Source organism: Biomphalaria glabrata, chromosome 17 (genome assembly GCF_947242115.1).
Source record: "Biomphalaria glabrata chromosome 17, xgBioGlab47.1, whole genome shotgun sequence".
In the NCBI taxonomy this organism is placed as follows: domain Eukaryota; kingdom Metazoa; phylum Mollusca; class Gastropoda; family Planorbidae; genus Biomphalaria; species Biomphalaria glabrata.
In genome coordinates, this window is record NC_074727.1 from 12,636,348 (window position 1) to 12,656,477 (window position 20,130).

The 20,130-nt window shown below is 37.9% G+C and overlaps 1 protein-coding gene across 9 annotated transcripts in view; it reads left to right on the plus strand.

Annotated features, from left to right (window-relative positions):
- The window catches only part of LOC106071477 (transcription factor GATA-4-like), a 38,689-nt gene extending 20,968 nt beyond the window's left edge, over window positions 1-17,721 (plus strand). For 6 of the 9 annotated variants that reach the window (XM_056015805.1, XM_056015807.1, XM_056015806.1 and 3 more), the window contains 6 exons: window positions 11,030-11,211; window positions 11,952-12,080; window positions 12,366-12,474; window positions 12,860-13,057; window positions 15,286-15,620; window positions 16,880-17,721. In XM_056015805.1, coding sequence (XP_055871780.1) covers window positions 11,030-11,211; window positions 11,952-12,080; window positions 12,366-12,474; window positions 12,860-13,057; window positions 15,286-15,620; window positions 16,880-17,011 — 1,085 coding nt within the window. In that variant the 3' untranslated portion in view covers window positions 17,012-17,721. The remainder of the gene's footprint in view (window positions 1-11,029; window positions 11,212-11,951; window positions 12,081-12,365; window positions 12,475-12,859; window positions 13,058-15,285; window positions 15,621-16,879) is intronic. The other 3 variants (XM_056015811.1, XM_056015812.1, XM_056015814.1) reach the window with 3 other exon arrangements.
- The last annotated feature ends 2,409 nt before the right edge of the window (window positions 17,722-20,130 follow it).

Genomic DNA, 20,130 nt, shown 5'->3' on the forward strand with positions numbered 1-20,130 from the left:
TCTAGACTTAGAAGACGATGCGCACAATGTTACTGAGCATTAACTTATTAAACTCTTCACGGAATGCGGAAATACCCGAAGACATCAAGTCCGTTCAAGATAAATATGTTCTCGTTCTCTAGCCAAATTTAAATTTATTTCTGTTTTTACTTTAAAAAAATTATAACGGTCAAACTAGAGTTTCCCCAATGTGGCCAACGAGCTAGTAATTCTTTTCTCGGCGATATACATCAACTGTTAAATTTCTAGAAAAATCGCTAGTGACAACCTATCCAGGTTTTTTTCAGCTTCCACAAAGTTACAAATTGAAGGATGTAAAAAAACTTCCTCCGTTATTATTTTACGTACTGTGCCGTACTCTAGACTCCCTCTTGTCCTCTACTGCCACACATAAAGCGATGCCGTTCCCTATATCACTGACAAGTTTGAACATTGGTGACGTCTATGGCATGCAATGGATGGCCATGTCTAGAGACGAGAAACGCAAAAATAGTTCAGAAAGAAAACAAACTTCTCTGCCAATTAGAAACAATAGCCGAGCAGGGCATCCCACAAATAACTCTCGATGTCTCCTGATAACATTAAGGCTGCAACCTTTCGAGTTGCCCTATGCGTTTGTTTTTGTTGAGGTCCAGGCAGATGACCCCCTTACCTCTGACCACGATAGTTATCAAGGTCCGATAAAAAAAAAGTCAGTGTAACACACAGGTCAAACACCGCCCCACCCCCGTCCTCCCCCTCGCTCTACTCTCGTCCAGGTCTACCTCGTCTTTCGTTCATCAAGTCCCAAGCCAGCAATAACTTTCTCTGCTAATACACTGATGCCGAACCTTTTTTTTCCGACTTGGACTCCATGTAGTATTACTAGTAATATACATTTACGACAAGCTTGTCACGTGACACACCAACGTTAACAATGGCGTCGAGTCCAATGGAACTGGCTCTCTGCAGCATCAATTTGCACCCTGAGCAGAAGTTTAGAAAGAGCAGGTAGCAAAGGGTCTGGCCGGAAATGATTCGCTGGACGTAGGCCTACTTTAGCCATCACTGTGATCGCGCTATTACCCAAAGTAGGTCACATTCAGACATTGGAATTTCCTGTTTTCTTCTTTTGTCTCATTTCTTATATATTCTAACTTTCCTCGTTTTAATATTGCATGCCCAAGAAACAATAACAAACAAATAAGTAAAACAAAACAATACGTTATGCCGTTATGCCAATCCCTAGATGACCGTAAAGGTGAAAATAAAAAACCAAAACGCAATTTGGATCGTGTATCCCTACGCCATCCTGTTTAATACAATTATCAAAGTTCCTTACTCATTTCATCGGCACGTCGCCCGCTCTATGCCCACGTTTAAAGGGCTAAAGGTTTAATTCCTTAAAGTTCAGGGGAGGCAACACCTTTTACTCCTTGGTTCCATTCGACATTTGCCAAATGGCTTCTTTCTCGCATTCCGCCATGTAGGAGATAGCAGGGATCTCCTGTATCAGTCCGCCTGCACCGCGTGTCCCGGCGCCATACAACTAATTACCATTACTCGTCTAACTCCGCAATGGTATAAAGTTCCAGGGCGTGTTCCGTCTGGTTGTCAAGGGGAAATTGATAGTCTATTTTTGTGTGTGTGTGAGTCCCGGGATGTTGGTTGTGATCATCTGTTTCCTTTCCCAACCCCTTGACAGTTAGAAGAGGATTTAATCGTCATTAATATCTCAACATTTATATTCAAACATCTCGGAGAAGTCACCACGCATTCGACAACGCCGTGCTGGCAAACTAGGGGGAAATGAGATCCAAACCTAAATAGAGCTGGAAAAGGGAAGCTTCATGGTACTCCTTTCCCCGCCCATCCTCTAATGACTTTTTAAAATGTGAACACAATTCAACAGAGACTCTGGTGGGAAAATCTGAGCATAACATAATCCGAATAAGAAAAGTAAACCAGTAACAATATTGTAAAAGTATATTTTTATCTTGTGTTGTGTTCAAAGGACATGCTATTAGGTGCCGCGTAGATAATCGACTATGTTGAATGTTACACCTTTCAGAACTTATGATCTACGGGAGAGGATGATATCAATATCTGTTTCTATGGTCGACGGTTAACGAGGGTGTCATGTGTCCAGTACAATGACCCACCACCTTTACTTCCCCTAAGTATGCCAGTGAACCAGTAGAGTTGGGTGGACCTCAGAGCGTCCTAAGAATCTCGAAGTTCAAAATCACAGTCTTCAACGGGATTTGAACTCTTTATCCCTCTGTTCGGGATGACAATCGCTTTACCGCTCGGCCACCATGCCTACATATCCTAGTCATCAAAGTAGGAAAAAATCTATATATGCACATTACATACACAGCCAGCTTTAAAAATAGAGAATCTTATTGATATAGACTAATTTTATTCTATGCTAGAGACAGCAGTAGGTCTACTTGTATGTCAGTAGCCACACCCATATTCTAAGTAGTTCCTAGATCTCACTAATCACCAAAGTATTACATATAAAGCAAACCTTTAACAGCTGTCGCTAAAAAGAAACTTTGTTTTCATCTCGGATACATTAAGGCAGCACCAGCACTCAGTTGGAAAAGTTGAAACTTAAAAGCTGAAGCCAGAAACTAAAAGTATTCTGAAGCACTGTTCGCTCTCTAGTCTGTAGGTTTAGAAAAAGTTGTTTTGAATTTTCAATTCAGGACTTGTAATAAAAACACCTACGCTCTCATGTATCCAACTCTCATTTGTTCCAAAGCTTACATCATCTCACTATTTCTGTCTGTCGGGGTACACATCTTGATGATCCTGTACACTTTAGTTCTCCCATTTCCCGTCCACGGATTAAGTTGAAACTTTGCACAATTATTCATTGTCGAACACAATACATGACCAAATCGAAACATTCAGCAGTAAATTAATTAATTAGTTGTAATTAATTAATTTTGTTTTATATAGAAAAAGGGAGATAAATCGTGCAGTATCGAGAGATGTCAGTAATAGTGAGTTTCTTGTTCTTTTTTTTGTTGTTTAAAAAAGTATTTTTCATATTGGCTTGTTTTTTAATTGTTGTGTGTGTGTGTAGCAATGAAGACATTGAAACTTTTATAGTTTTATAATTTAGAATGTAGACGTCCGGAGATTCCAAAATCGATGAGTTCTGTAAAGTGTAAATCTTCTATCCAGGGTACTGTCGAAAAATCTGTTCACTTGGAAGGGAAATAGTATTTAGCTATATTATCCAACTAATCAAGTGATCCCATCACAAAGCTATCTAGTTTTCGTGAGATATATCAGGAATGTTCAAACATAAGTCTGCAAAAATGATAGTGAACTTCCTGCTCCAAGAATGGGTTTTGTTTACTTTTTTTTTATATTGCATTTATTGTACAATATATCTCATCTACAATATTTTTCAATCGATTGATTTCCTAGAAACTTTTAGCACTCTCTCTCTCTAATTATTTGATATACCAGATTCAGGATTTACGAATCTATCGCGTTCAATGTGCTGCACGCCAGACTTGACACATACAAGGCTCTTCAGTCCCCAATCCACCAATTACAGAGATTCTGGACTAAACCTAAAAGTGCACAGCCAGAATAGTTCCATTGGATCTGTGAACTTGAAGAAAGACTCTTTGAGCGACTATGTCCAGAGAAAGTCAACACTGTCTAACGATAACTCTGATTATGTCCAGAGAAAATCAACACAGTCTAAAGATGACTCTGAGTATGTCCAGAAAAAGTCAACCCTGTCTAGCAATGACTCTGACAATGATATAAAAGTCTCCTCTTCTGCCATAACCAACTGGGCGCCTCTAGCTCACTCAACACCCATCTCAAAAGATGGCAGAAAAGGTTTGCAAACTTCCCAAAGACTACATTTGAATACGCCCGAAAAGAAAGCCATTGCTCCCAACTTATTGTTGCGTGCCGAACTGGACAAGATTGAAAGGACAAATTCAGCATTCAACCATGACCTGAAGATTGCAAAAAACTTTCCTCCACGAAATCTTGCAGAGGGTTACCAAGAGTTCCGAGTTTCCAGACTTTCTCAGCAAGTTCTACCAACATTCCCACAGCACATCTTCCTCATTATGGGTAACTTTATTCCGTTTTCGAGTTGTTGTTTTTTCAACTAATTTGTTTTTTTTCAACGTAACTCTAATCTACTGAATAGCAGAAAGGTTAATTTTGTAATAATATTTTTTCTATTACTGTTAGTTTGGATTTAATTGGATTTAAAATAATTAACTTTGCTGATGTTCCTAAAGAAACATTTTTTCCTTCGAATTTGAAATAACAATTTTGTTATGTTATTCTCTAACAATTTCGATTTAAATTTAAATTAATTTGTCTATGTGTATATATGTAACAAATATTCTACTCTCAATCTCATAAATGTATACTCTTGTGATCAAGTAATTCAGTAATAGTTTATACACCATGAAAGTCCATCGCTTCTAAAGGTAGATAATCATTCAACAATTAATACATGTTGCTTCCCATTATTTACAAACTAGTATAACTTAATTAAACAGCAACCAAAAGAAATAAATATTAGCACGCCGGTCCTTCAGAACTATTGTATCAGTTCTGCTAGGCCTACAGATAAGTTATCAATGCCTTAGTCCTGATAAATGCATTTAGGGTCTAATGCAATTATCTTAATTCTGTTCGATCTATAGAGATATCGTTTAGGTTCAAGATCGATGGACATTATTGGAGATCGAACAGTTACAAATATTCGCTGTGTCTTGGTCCTTAAACTTTAACAAGAGTAGAGAAAAAAAAAGGGGGGGGGGAGGAGGTCTAGTAAACGTAACTTTGAGTGTCTGTCCGTTAAAAATATAAGCAAATAAATATCATCCTCATCTGTCCTTCTGTTCCTTTTGGAAGATTGTCTGGACAGGATTTACCTATAGGCAGCACAAAGATTACCACTCCCCTCATTCTATGGGACCCATTAAGGAAAAATTTAATTTTGTGTCAATATACTCAGAGCATAAACGAGCCTCGGTCACATTTTGACTAATGCTAAATTAAATGGTGGTCCTCAAGTGCCTTGTGAAGCACATCTTTCGATTGATAAATTTCTGTTTAATATTACTAATGATCTAATTTAGGTGAGGGAGAGAAATTGCTGTAGACTTCACAGGCCGGAATAGATTGTGTTTGGGAGGGCGTTTTAAAGTGGGACAATCCAATTGCACATAACATATACCAGAATACAGGGGAGTTGTTGAAACAAGAGCATTTTTTTTTCTTTAAAGCTTTTTAAATATTTCGAATTAGAGCTGAAAAGCAGAGGTATAAGTTAGTGTCAATAAGACTGTTTGTTAAGGTGGAGAGATTGCTGTTGGGCGATACAAGTGACCATTGAATTTACAGCCTATCCTATTCAAAGTACTAGCTACTCTAATTCGCTGGCCAGACAAATGTAAAGGGAAACGTTTAACTTTACATCATTATATTGTTTGTTATAAGTTAGAAAAAAATTAGGAGCCGTCTATGATAAAATAAACAATATATAGCCTGGGAACAAATCAACGGACGTAGCCGGTGTGTAACGGTAGTATTTATTAATTATTACATTTTGATTGTTTTTATTTTACCTATTACTCTTCGTTTAAATGTTTTATGTTTATTTTAGGACTTACTGATCTTAGTTTTTATTTTTTTTTACTCTCTTGTACCCACACGATCCATTGGTTTCTAACTTCTGAGTATACGTGTGCGTGTGTCTGTGCGCTTGTGTGTATGTGTGTTTTGAGCCTGTGTTTATGTTTGTGTGTGTTAGTATAAGGCTTTATGTGTACGCTTGTGACAGCCAGGGAATGCCATCGTGTTTACTAATTGATTTCTCAGCCTGATCAACACGTTTTTAATCTCAGCGTCCTACGACCACCTCAACGTCAGTCATTAATTAACGTTATTTACCGTGACGAGCACTGGGCGGCACACGGCACATTGCCTAGTGTCTGTGTGGCATATTGCCTAGTGCCAACATAAAACTTGTATGGCTTTGCAAAAATAACAATATTAAAAAAAAAAATACACTTTTAAAAAAAATTTTGGCTGCTTGAAAAACTTTTTCTTGCAAATTTCGGACGTTTTTTTTAAGACATGAAGATTAATACGTCCTACCCAAAACGTCATGTAAGACGTCAGGGGACGACAGGGGAGGGGGCGAGTGTTTCGAATTCAGAACCATTGTGACAACTGTCCAAAGCCCATACCATATGGTAGTCAGGTAGTGCCTGAGTTTTGTAAGTGAAGGTTCAGAACAAGATTTATATGGAGGCTCCTAGCCATTGCAAGTTACAATATCAATACACTTATTCGTAATATATCTAAAAGAATGTCTCATATAAAGAGGAAGAGTTCTTATTAATTAAATCCAGTTTTTTTAAATATTTATCATACATATTTTGTTAAAAACTTTATAATTTTGAAAGTAGTGAGACAAAAACGTGTACTGTCGTAACTCCGGCCCTGCTACACGGAAAGGCAGCCAAAAGTCTGAATCTCGTAATTGTATTTTATAGTACCTCCACAGAGCAGAGAAATTTTAAAAAATTAGTCATAGATAGTAGCTGTAACTCCTATAAGCCTAAAGGACATGAATAAGTTAGAGCTAATAAGCTTTTCTTTAGGCTATCTACACCAAAATACTTCCGCCTGAATAGCGACACGTCTAGAATATCGATCCGTCGCTAATACATAAATTTAGTCTTGTTGATTCCAATGTCTACAAATGTCTTTAAGCTAATGACGTTAATTTTGTTCAAATACAGATAATTTTAATATACCACAGACAGTGAAGTCGCTAAGGGCCTCATACTCAAAAGGGTTCCTACACAAACTAAAAGAAAAATATACCTCTAAATAAGAAAAAAATAAAAATAAGAAATATGAAACTAGGGCCGGCCTTAGATAATTGGAGGCCCTAGGCGAAGTGAAATTTGGTGGTCCTAAATGAACTAAAAAATTAAAAAGAAACAGCGAAAAAAATAAAATTGGGCAATTTATTAAAAAACCTGCCAGTGACTATATCGAAATTGACAAGCTGCTGAAATGTATTGTAATTTTCGTAGTCGAGACAGAGTTAGATACGCAAACATGGAGTCATGTTTGAGACTTCATCCAAGTTTCACAATTTTTTCTCTACATTTTTTATAGTCCTGTACGAGGCTCCCACCGATTGGAGACCCTAGCTTAGGTTGCTGCCTAGTTCGCTTAAGACGTCAGCATTGCTAGCATTGAGTAAGCCTTATTATTGAAGTCTTCAACAGAAAGAGGCTTCCACAATAACCCTTCTTAGGGCTTCCATGTGCTTAAGTCCGGCACTGTTCCAAAGTTCCAATAAATAAATATTCAAGTATTTAAAATAAGACACCATGGCTGACACGCGAACACTGCCAATAGAGCATCCAATGGTAGACCTCCTGAACCAAACAAGAAACAAGGGGAAATAATGCGTGATGTGTACATATGTACACAATATACCCTTAAACGGTTCATTTCTTATCTCCCTTTTAGTTGATAACAATAATGAGGTCTCGCTTTAGCCTGCCATGGTCGCAATAAGTTATCTTAAGAGCCGAGCCTGGCGAAGGGCCCCGGGAGAGGATAAATTTCAAAGAATAGGGTAGGGGTGGTGTGGGAAAGGGGGGATACGTTTTGTTGTAAACTTAAAACAAAGGAAAACTAAAATCAATGGAAGTGCGCCTCAGGGCGTCGCTTATGATTACGTCTGTCAATTTCTGTCCGATCATGTCAAGTAATAGTATAGCGTCTGGGCTTGATAAGGCATCGCCTGTAAGCTCAGGCATTAATGGATGTCACTTTTTGTGTGTGTGTGTGTGTGTGTGTGAGTGTTTATAAGAATGATAACTCCCACTATTCACACAGTGTTGATGTTAATGTGCTGAATGTTTACTGTTATTGTTTTGTGTGAGTTACGCCCCTTTTGTACTTTAATCTCAATATCTAAGCTTGAACTAAGAATGTGCATAATGCATATATTGGAATGATGGATCTAAATAGATACAGGGCTATGGTCTTGGCATGGGCGTAGCCAGGATTTTTTTCGGGAACACCCCCCCCCCCCCGGCTACGCCCATGTTCTCGAGGGTAATATATATATATATATATATATATATATATATATATATATATACGAATAATATATGTGTAGTTCATATTCTCACATAACTTGCTTATATCAACTCACTCCGTAAGTTTACCAATTAGTTAATGAAATAGTGGTAATTGAGAGATATGTCTGTAAATGTGCAGTTCTTTTCCTTATATCAGAGGTAACATTAAATTCACCATGTCAATAAGAGATTTGTGTGACCATGACAACAAAGTAAAGCATCCGCTCAACTTAGAGACTTAAGTCCAGACCTTCTGTCCCATGAAAAATGTCTCTCCTCAAGGACCTGAGCCATGTACTCTCGACTTGGCATCCGCCAATATATATTTATTATATATATATAGATATAGATATAGATATAAAGATATAGATATGGATCTACATATTCGAGATAAGTATAGAGCATGCATATTTATTAAATGTTTAGGCAGTTCCTATCCGAGATAACTCCATAGTTATATGTCAGACAGTCCTATGATAATATGTAACGGGTATGATCAGACTTCAGAAAATGCGAGATCTACCTAATAATTTTATCATTGTTTTAAAATGAATTTCGAATTAATATTTCCTTACTACAAATAGTTGATTATTGACAAATTTTGTTTTTGGTAATTTAGTACAAATACTTATTTCATAGATTTTGATATTTAATCACCAATAAAGTTTTTTCTCATTTTTAGAAATTTGTTATTATGGGTTGGTTTTTTGTTTTCATGACATCCTTCATATATTACATTCAACGTTAAAAAGTCATGTTATAGAAAATGACTACATTTAGTTCCCACTCTTCAGAAGAGGTTTTCATACTTTACGGGGGTACATTGTAGGGGTATACAGATCTGGACCTAACTGTAGGTCTTTCATACTTTACGGGGGTACATTGTAGGGGTATACAGATCTGGACCTAACTGTAGGCCTTTGAAACTATTCATTTTTTTTTTTCTTGTCGCCTATATAAGAAATTGATGTGGTGTCAATTTTTTAAAATCATTAAAATTTTTCTATTGCCATCTGTGTGACGTCATCTAAAGGGGGCACTACTTGAAGCTTCGCTAAAAAAAATCACTTCCTTAAGTTGAAGATAAAGACAGCGTAAAAAAAAAAGTAATAATAAATATAACATTTTTTTGGTTCTTATCTTCCCTTGCATTCATCGGTTATCTTCTCTTGCTCTCAGCGGTCCCCACGTCTTGCCCTCAAGTGAGACCTACCCAAGGGTTTTGATGCAACAGTTTATCTAATTAGATCACGCGACACTTGACGTCGTTCCCTGCTTCCTTTATGGAATGCCAAATTTCACGTGCAGAATTTCTGTCTGCAAGTCAAACAGAGGATGAGACATTGGCCGCCCCACAAGGGCGCCGTGTGCTGTGTCTTGAGCAATATGTTTATTTTATTTAGCGTATGCGATTTACCCTGACCACACGTGGCCAAGATTCGTTGTTTCTTAAAATAGTTTGCTGATCAAAATGTTTATCGCTCGAATAAGTGAAACATTGTATCTAGTGTTTGTGTGCGTGCAAGTATGTGTGTGCGTGAGAGTGTGCGAGAGAGGACTATAACTACTGTATGATCATAAGTTGTGATGTATTGTCACTGATAATATTGTAGGAATGATGAATGTCGAACATATTGTTTTGTTTGTTATATATTCAAAATAAATATTGTGTCAGATAATACTACAATTAAACATGATACTCCAATTAAAGATGATACTACAATGAAAGATGGTACTACAATTAAAGATGATATTGCAATTAAAGAAGATAATACAATTACAATACAATATTACTTTTAGAATCAAACACAGAAAACGCCGGGTATTTGTGCTAGTATCGTATGAAGTTAGTTGTTACTAAGACAGACATTATTTCATATAAGTAGATGACTCTTCTTGCTCTGTAATTTCAAAACGATAGCACAAACCAATAACAATTGTTATTACTTATAATAACAAAATAAACTGAATTAACATTTCATTTTTTGTTTCGATTTAGTTTTGAACTAAACCTTTTTGTGTCACTGATCTCAAAGTTGTTTATTTTTTTATTGGACTAACCTATTTTATAAGACTAGATACATATACTCAGTGCTTTTTTTTTTTTTTTTTGTAAAAAAATATTGATGTATCGCCTAACTTTTAACTACTGATAAATTAATAATAAACGTTAAAATACAAGAAAAGTAAAAATATTTCCCCACATTGAAAAAGGTGCCAGTGCGCCGTACCGGTGCGTACTGTCGAAAGAAAAAGCACTGCATATACTACATATTACTCTCTATACAATATAATGCTGTAACAACTAAGTAACGGCTGTAAGACTGTTAGCGTCTGTTACCATCTTTACATATGATCTTTTGTTCAGCTTTTGTTTCACTTGTATAGAGTGATTAGCTGTAAAATATACACACACACAAAGTATTGAATGTAAATGATCACCATGATAATTCATTTCTCAGTTGTGTTCCCCATGGAATGGAAGGCCTCGTCAACATTTGTGTTCCCCATGGAATGGAGGGCCTCGTCAACATTTGTGTTCCCCATGGAATGGAGGGCCTCGTCAACATTTGTGTTCCCCATGGAATGGAGGGCCTCAGTAAAAAACACGACGCTCTTCTTGATCTTTGGCAAGACTTTAATTGCTTGCCAACTCTTTTACTGTCTTCATCTCTTAGGCTACTCTGCGTCGCCTTGTTGTTTATTTTTCTTCTGGTCTTCTTCCTATGCGTCCTGTGTCCTTGGGGTTCCAATCTAGGGCCTGCTGAGGGCCTGTCTATCTCTGTTGTTGGCATCTTGTCTAAGGGTATTGAATAGAAACATGTTATATATTCACTATAAACTGAAGCAGTTTTTTCATCTTTTGTTCACAGACGGCCAAGAATGTTGGGTGGACCCTGAAGGTCGAGAGTGTGTTAACTGCGGGGCGGTGGCCACCCCCCTATGGCGCAGGGACGGCACTGGTCACTACCTTTGCAACGCCTGCGGACTGTACCACAAGATGAACGGACTAAACAGACCACTGGTAAAGCCCCATAGGCGAGGGATGATAGGGGTACGTAAGGGAGGCGGTGGGGTGGGTCACGTGGGTGATTGTGGTTAAGGAATATTATTGAAAGTGGTGTTTTGGGGGTGGAGGCGAATTTTTTTTCTTTTCATAAACGTTACGCGACTGCTATAAACAGCTGCATGTGTGTGTTATCACTTGCAGTTGCTATTGTGTGTATGTTCATATGTGTGTGGAGGTGTGTGGTGTGTGTATATGTAAATGATTAGTTATCTAAGTTTCTAACTCTCCTTTTTTCCAAGTCTGAAATGACATTTACGGCGACTAAGTTAAAAAGTGTATTGATTTATTTCCTAGAAAACTAATCACAAACTAGGCAAAAGGTATACGGTTGCTATGCGTTAGATCTCTCTGAAGCGAATAGAAGGATTCGGGTTTGAACATTAGTCCCTTTAATAAGATCCCTGTTTAAAGTAGTTCTCGATCTAAGAGCTTCAATCATGACATTAACATCAGGGAATACTCTTGGTCATTGTGTTTCCACCACTATTCCATAGAACAGGGCGGGCTTTCGGCCATTCTGGCATATTGACAATATGAGTGAATTGTTGTTAATATTTTAAGAATTGGTTTCATTAACGTATCAATATTTTACATTTCCTTGTAGGGAACTCAAAAAGAGATTCGAACCTAGCTTTGTCATATATGTCCTTAGCCACATAGCAGTTTACAGACGTCGCTGAGGGTCAACTAATTAGCCTCAACATCATCTTCTCTTTTCTTGCCAGGTTTCTTCATCCCGAAGGGTCGGGATGGTGTGCGCCAACTGCAGGACATCAACCACAACGCTGTGGAGGCGGAACAGTGAGGGGGAACCCGTGTGCAACGCCTGCGGGTTGTACTATAAACTGCACGGGGTGAGTGTAAGCTAATATATGTTCATACTAGCAGAAATACCCGGCGTTGCCCGTGCTTATTTTATTACAAAAGCCAATACAATGCTGATGTAAAAACGTAGTTAAACCATATTCCACAACGATTCAGACCAACATCTCATCAAAATTGGTGACACAATACAAATTTAAATTTAATTTTCATTATTTTTTTTTGTATATTCAACCAACATTCACATGAGTTATATACAAATCAATAACTGCAGGATTTATATAGGCCAACAATTAACTACTATTTTACTTGTGTAGGTCAACAGACCGTTGTCGATGAGAAAAGATGGAATTCAAACCAGGAAAAGAAAACCCAAAGGGTCATCTAGCGGGAAGAAAAGTTCCAGCAAATCATTTGACACTTCAGGTAAGTCAGAGTTAGCCAGTCCTTAATACCATGTCAGCTTGTCATAGTATCGCCCAGAATCAGACGGTGCCCCGATATAGAGGGTGGCGATGGCTGAGTGGTGAAACGCCTGACTTTGGACCAGAGGAATCACTAGTTTGAATCCCGATGAAGACAGGGGTCTTGAACTTCGGGATCCACTTGGACGTACTCGAGTCTATCCAACTCGTGGGTACACGATATTACTTGGAACAAGTAAAGGCGGTCAGTCATTGTGCTGGCCACATGAAATCCTCGTTAACCACAAGGTCTGAAAGGAAACTTTTTTTTTTTTGTATACCAATTTTGATTAGGATTCATAATAAAAATACCGCCATTTTATAGAATTTGTTTTGTTTTTTTGTAGGGACAAATGAAGACCGGAAGCCAATTCTAACGCCACATTCGCCAGAAATATCACGCCTGAGCGTCGTCGGCGGAGGCGGACTGGTGGGCGGCGGCGGGGGTGGCGGTCTGGGGGAGACCCCATTGAGCCATCACCATTTGCACCAGATGCAAATGCAATCGGCGCCGCCTCCGCCCATGTCTCACAATTTTCTCACCGGTAAGTGACTTTATTTCCCACTCACTCATTGTCTAGCAGAGATAGCTTATCTTGGGGGGGGGCTTGTTCTTTTTTCCCCACCATGATTTCTTCAGGGGCGGTGATGCCATAGTGTTTCAATCCTAATGTGGTAGTTCTAAGTAAGGCTCCATTCCATTAAAATAATCTACAGAGGTGTGGCTAGATAATGACAAAACACATTACGCCAAGCATTTAGTTCTTGATCTTTTCACTTGATATTCTCTTTACTCGTTTTCGTTCTAAAGACTATTATTTATTAAATGTCTCGCTTGTCTGTCGCCTGTCTGTCGCCTGATCTCTTTTTACTTCATTTTTTATTTATATGGGTTTAAATAATGTTGCACTGTATGTTTCAGTTGGTATCTTGGGTTATGTACGCTTGGCTTAAAAAACAAACAACAAAATTTATGTTGGTCGGTTGTTGGTTTGTAGCTCCAAAACAGCTAGTAAAACTAAACTGATGTTGGCGTATAAAATTCTTGATGTAAAACTTGAACAAACTTGTTGATTAAATAAAACTTAGTGTCACTTCTTTTAAACAAATGTACAACTTGAAAGTAGATGGGTGTAGAAACAAGAAATATAACTCAGTACAAACACACGTCCCTTCTCTGCGTGGTCTCCCCTTCAACTCTCTCTCTCTCTCTCTCTCTCTCACACACACACATGACTTCTATTAACATCCATTATGACAGACCAGCCTTTGGTTTCATCAGCCTACACCACCAAATACAAACGCTTCCTTTCCTCTTTGGTACCTTGAAAAGACACACTTACCTCACCTGACTTCACCTTTAGTCTGTTGGACCGTTGGGGCATCACACAAGGTTTGTCAACCGTCTTTCTCCATTCCTGTCTTTTGCCTTGGATAGTACCTCTTTCAAAGACAGCCCCGTCCATTCTTCTATGTTGTCTTTCCATCGCTTTCTCTGTCTGCCTCATCTTCTTTTTTTCTGGTACTGTTCCCTGAAGGAATGTCTTTGTGAGCCCTGAAGACCATAGAGTTTTATTTTTCTGTTATTTTACAATAGTTAGCAAGTCTTCATGGGGTCCAATGGCTGCAGTAACCCTTTCTCTAAACTCTTCGTTTGTGATGCGCTCATTAAATGTGATACCGTAACAAACATTCTATTAACTCTATCTACCAGATTCACTGAGCAAAACCGAATTCCTTAGTTCGCTCTCTGGTCTTAGGAAATAATAAATTAGTTTACTTCTTTTAATAAATTAAAGCAATAAGGGGAAAATCTGCTTAGTATAAACAAGTTGTTTTTTTTTTATAATCGATTCCTATGTTATAAAGCATATTGTGTATCTGATTTCTTAGTGTATTCATTTCTGGTATGGGGCCTGGTGGCTGAGTGGTAAAGTACTTGGCTTCCGAATCGAGGATTCTTGGGTTCGAATCTTGATGATGACTGGGATTTTGAAAATCGGGATTTTTAGGCCGCTGTTGAGTCCATCCATTTCATATCTTGTACTGCTTCAATGATTGCCATGAGTCTTTCTGATAAGGTTTGCATAACCAAGTTCTCCTATTAAATGTGCAATAAATGGTAATTTTAAATACTATTATTGTCTAATATAATTAGAATTTTTAAAATATAGATTGGCGGCCCAATGTTTTTAGGCTTACAAAAAGTGTTGGTATTGAGAATTGCCAGTGCATTCCTCCTTTTTCTTCCTATCTCATTCTTCCACCAATGAAGTGAATAGAAGCTAATAGTAAGAATTCAAAAACTCATATTTCTCAATACATTTGGTCATAGATATATTCAGACATTTACAGAATTTTGTTTTTCCTTTTTTTTTTTTTTTTTTTTACTTACTTTTACACTTATTACTTTTGTTGACAATGTGTCGCGGGGAGGTAAAGCAGACAATCTGCTGAAAAGCGTGATGTGATGCTCTATTCTGATAAGGGGTTTTAATTTCTTTTAATGCTTTTGATTTTAGTTCACTTCAAAGTCTCCTAGTACGTCTCTCTACCGTTAATGTATTGGTGTATTCTCTCATAGCCATTTGAATGATCGACATACTTTTAAAATGTCTAGCTTCAACTATCCCAAAGTTTCTTTGTCTAATTCTCCATTTTTTCCATCTAAATAATAATTAAACATCCTGACATTGAATGAAAAGAAAATGAAAATATAGAATGCTCAATATCACGGAAGCATTATTGTTTTTTTTGTTTCTTTTTATCCCAGAAGATCGTAAACCTCTGAACCAGTCTCATTCGCCGCATCAGCACCACAGCGGCAACAGCATCAACCATGGCAGCACCAACAGCGGGCATAACTCTGGACTCGCGGACAGCGTCCTGCTCAGCCACCATCACCACCACCTGCAACAGCAACATCAGCAGCACCAGCTTCCGCAGCATCAACACAACTTCCTCACCAGCAACCACATCTCCAGCCTGAACGACCCGTACTCTGGGATGTCGCTGGGGCCTGGAAGTAGGGCATCCAACTTGGGGCTGATGGCGCCCTCTCACCTGTATGGACAACTACCATCGACACACTCCCCTGGTCCTCAACAGGTAAATATTCTCTTTTTTTATTTTATTTCATAAGCAGAAGGAAAAAAAAGGGGTCGATCAAGGGTGTATGATTCAAATTGGAGTATTGTCACAAATGGAGGCGAATCTTTACATAGTTGGCTTTCTGGTGTATCCAGTAGGCGGTATTGAATAGCTATGTTTTAAATTACATATAATAATGTGTGTGTTCATCTTAGCATTGGAGAATCACATTCCTAAGCTATTCCACTTGTAGCAAAAAGTAATGTAAATTATTGAATAAACAATATTGAATTTAGCTTATTTTTACAATCTAGTGACCTTGACATTTTGTTTATTCAGTTCAAAATCTCATTTTTTCCCTTCCGTTTCAATTTTCATGTTTTTCTTTCAGTTTTTTTTTTTGTTATCTCCCCGACATTTCTTAATATCCCTTTCTCTTCTTATTTTTTTTTTCAATCTCTTACTTTCATTTGCTTAAAGAGAATGTCATTAGATTGTAAACCGGATCCTAAAAGTTCAAATGTAAATCAAGAAGAGAGAGCTGAGTTTAAATTCATGGTGAAAATACCATATGTTAAAAAATGTAATGTTTCTAATGTTTTTGTATTTTTTTTTTTTTCTTACTGGTATGAATACTTGTATTTTTCTGGCCAGTATTATGGTCAAGAATCTTATAAAGAGTTGCTATTGGCTACATTACCGGTCAAGAAATAATTAAGTCTATCCAAGCCAATACTGGATATATCATTGAACTGGCTCTAACAGATACATAATACATTAACACATTTTTAGGAAGTCCCCAAAAAATAAGAAAAAAAGCTTTGAGTCTATTGTTTTTTACAGCACATTCTAGGTATACTCACTCGCACTGACCTGTACAGGCCTTAGAAGAACAACAACATACTAATTTGTATGCTTGCGAAAAGCAGAAAGTCAGTCGGAACAAAAGGTGAAATAATGGGAAACAATTGAATCCTCCTACCAGACTCGCCCCCCAGGGAGACACCAACAGAACTCCGGGGCGCCAAAACGTGACATTTCGATCATCTTATTTTTGTGTTGGAAGGCTCTTGGGGGATGTCGGAGTCTCCTACCACGTACTTTGTGGTCTGGGGCCCAAATATTTCTGGCAGGGTGACTGGTCCTACCCATGTCTGTCAGACAATTGTACCTTTTCATGTCGATAGTTCCAATTTTCCAGTAGTTATTAACACTCAATGTATTTTAAAATTTTTCAGGCTAAATAATTTTTCCCTTTTTTTTTTGCTTCATCGCAGCAGCATTCGTCTACTAACCACAGTCTGATGAGTCAGTCCCAGGAACACCTGGAGATGGACACCAAACCAATGCTAGACGAGATGGGTCAGCTCCAGAGGATAAGCTCTTCGGACTCCAGAAATCATAGCTGAAATATCTTCACGTGACTAGAGTTATCTTTCTTCCTTTGCGGCGTGCCTTCAGTGTCTTCATAGTAGGTAGATCCACCAATGGGTGAAGTGTTCACATTGTCAGCTTTATTTTTTCTGGAGTAGATTCAGGCGGTGTTATTTATTTATTGTCACATACTTTGTTCTTTTTATTGTTTACAAATGAAAACTGTGTGAATCGAATGCAATAAATTGGAGATTCAGAATAGGTATTGTCTACCCTGAAGTTTACATAAGCAGGTCGACGTTTGTTATGAGCCTGTGATAATGCAAGAAATAAGGAAACGCGTTTCCCTGGATAAGTGCCCTGGATAAGTGTCAATGGATAAGTCACTGGATAAGTGTCACTTGATAAGTGTGGCGAGCTAGCGGATTGCGGATAAGTGTTTAATACAAAGTTGGCGGAAATGATAGACACTAAGCTGAATATGTTCTCTGGAAGTACTGGAGAACGTCTAAGATGTAAAGATGTCGGACACAGTATGAGAACTTAAATACTGTACAGGAGCGACACACATGATATGATACACGTCTCTGATACAATAGAGAAACACAAGTTCTTTTGGGGAAAATGAACTGTGTGTCTTTGTGGGGCTTGCCCTTGTGTCTGATACAAGAGAGAAACAAGTTCTTTAGGTGAAAATGAACAGTGTGTCTTTGTGGGGCTTGCCCTTGTGTCTGACACAATAGAGCAGTGTTTCATAAACTGTGTTTCGTGTTTGGGAAACACTGCAATAGAGAAACAAGTTCTTTTGGGGAAAGTGAACTGTGTCTCTGTGTGTGCCGAGCTTGTGATGAAAATATAACTTGTCTTTTTGGTGTCTATCTATGTCTGAGACTGACACATTGATGAAAACATTGGTGTCTGTCTGTGTCCAACAAAAACACTCTATCCCTGTATGTCTCCTACGAACAAACAAACAATAGTGTGTCTATTATTGAGGGCAGATTTTGTAGTACCTTATAAGAATATATTTGTTTTAACTAATAATTATTTCTTATTTCATTCACGACCTGGCAAAACAAAAACATTAGCCTGAAAACATTTAAGATAAGAGAAGGGGAATAACATGTTATCTTATTTTAATAGTAGGCTATTAAACTCTTTAAACTCTATCTATAAGCATAGATGTCGCCATCTTTTGTTGGCATCTTAATGTACATAACACATCTTGACCCTTAAATTACGTAGCATTTCAATGAAACATCTACATCTAAACTCATTATACGGCCTGTGGGAGCGTAAGGGTTAAAAGCTGCCAGTGAATAGCCTGGGCTCCTGGATGAGTATCCATCTTCGCCTTAACTTTTTAACAGGAACGTTTTACTTGCGAGAAACTGAATGTAACATGCAGTGGCGCAACTAGGGTTGGGGAGGTGGGGGGGGTCCAAATTTGAAAATCACTCCGGGCACTCACTTGAGAGGTCCCCCAAATGAGTGCCCCAAATTAGTTTTTTTACATTAAATATTAAGCTATTATTTCATGTCATGATGTAGAATGTCAAAAATGCAGGGGCCCCTATAAGACGTCAAGCCCTCCAGCCCCCAATTTCCTAGCTACGCCACTGATTACAAGGTGTAAATGAAAGAGTCAGTCACGGACTAGAAGCGGAAATTGGGAAAGAAACGAAACTTAAAGAAAATGTGCGTTTTCCTTACTAAATATAGGATATTCCTTTTTATTCCTACTCTCAAAACCAAAAGCAAAACGAACAAACACTATACTACTTTGATCACGCGTTGAGAATGATGGAGTACTCTCCAATATACAGCATAGCATTCATTAAAGTGGTTTTTTAAAAAATATATACAAGACCTATTCTTATGGCCTGGATTATCGGGGACTTATTGTCTATATGATCTCATAAGGGATTGGTTCCACTTCCTCGTTACGAAGCTTTAGACACAATACGCTTATCCGAGGAAAAAAAACTCATCTTGATCTCCATAGAATAGTTAGTTTTTAAGGAAGTTTTACTGTTAAAAAAAAATATATGCAAATCATTGTGTAATTATCATTGTTACAATATCGGTACACCCTAGAATCGAATCGTGTGTATCAGTGTCTAAGTGTGTGAGTGTATGTGCTTTAAATGTTAAGAGTGTAAGTGAAAGCATTGTCTTGTAGATCATTTTCAAAATTATTTTAATTTTTTTTGCATCAATTTTTTTTTATTTTAAATTACAACTATAAAAAAAAATGCAAGCTAAAAGTCTGAACTGTTGTTGCGTGCGTGCGTGTGTGTGTGTGTCTGTAAAATTATATAACGTAGATATATATGTTCTGCCACATAGACCTTTACATGAGGCAAGGTCGGTATTTATACCCGTGACTTAGCATTGAGTAGATTGGACTCGACATTGTACATATCTGCAAGACTAATGCATTTCATTACTGTAATACTTTCATATTTTATTGTCCGTTTTCTTGACTGCTGTATGTATTTTTATAAAATGATTTCTGTGTGCTATGTAAATGTAACGGGAACTGAAATGTCTGAATGTTTGGTTTTAGTCGAGCACAACAAAGAATAAATTCAATGAGTGAAGAAATGAATTAAAAATGGAAATAAAATGAAAATGTGATCTTTATTATTTCTCTCTCCCTCTCTTCTAACTCCCCCCCCCAACTCCAATCTCTCTCTCTCTCTCTCTCACTACGTTTAATTCTCTCTCACAACATTTGCGATCACACAAACTCGTAATATTACCTCTTTCTCTCCTAACTGACGATACCAACGTTTATTCCATCAGAATGTGGTAAATAATTACGGAGAGAAAGAGTTAATTAATCGAATCGAGTGAGTCGCGTTCCTCAAATGTCCTGGATGTCTAAAGAGAGCATTGTGACGAGCTACAGTTTCTAATTGAAACTGTACTTGTCAGTGATGGTTCCCTTTCAGACCTTGCGATCTCTAGAGTCATCTCTTTCTTTGCCAGGGTGTCATGCAGCTAGTACAACCAATCACCTAAAGCCATGGTGGTTGGGTGGACTCAGGGGCGCCCTTAAAAATCCCGAAATCCATAATTTCGGTCTCCACGAAGATACAAACCCAGGCCCAGGGTTCTGAAGCCAAGTGCTTGGCCACTCGGCCCCCGC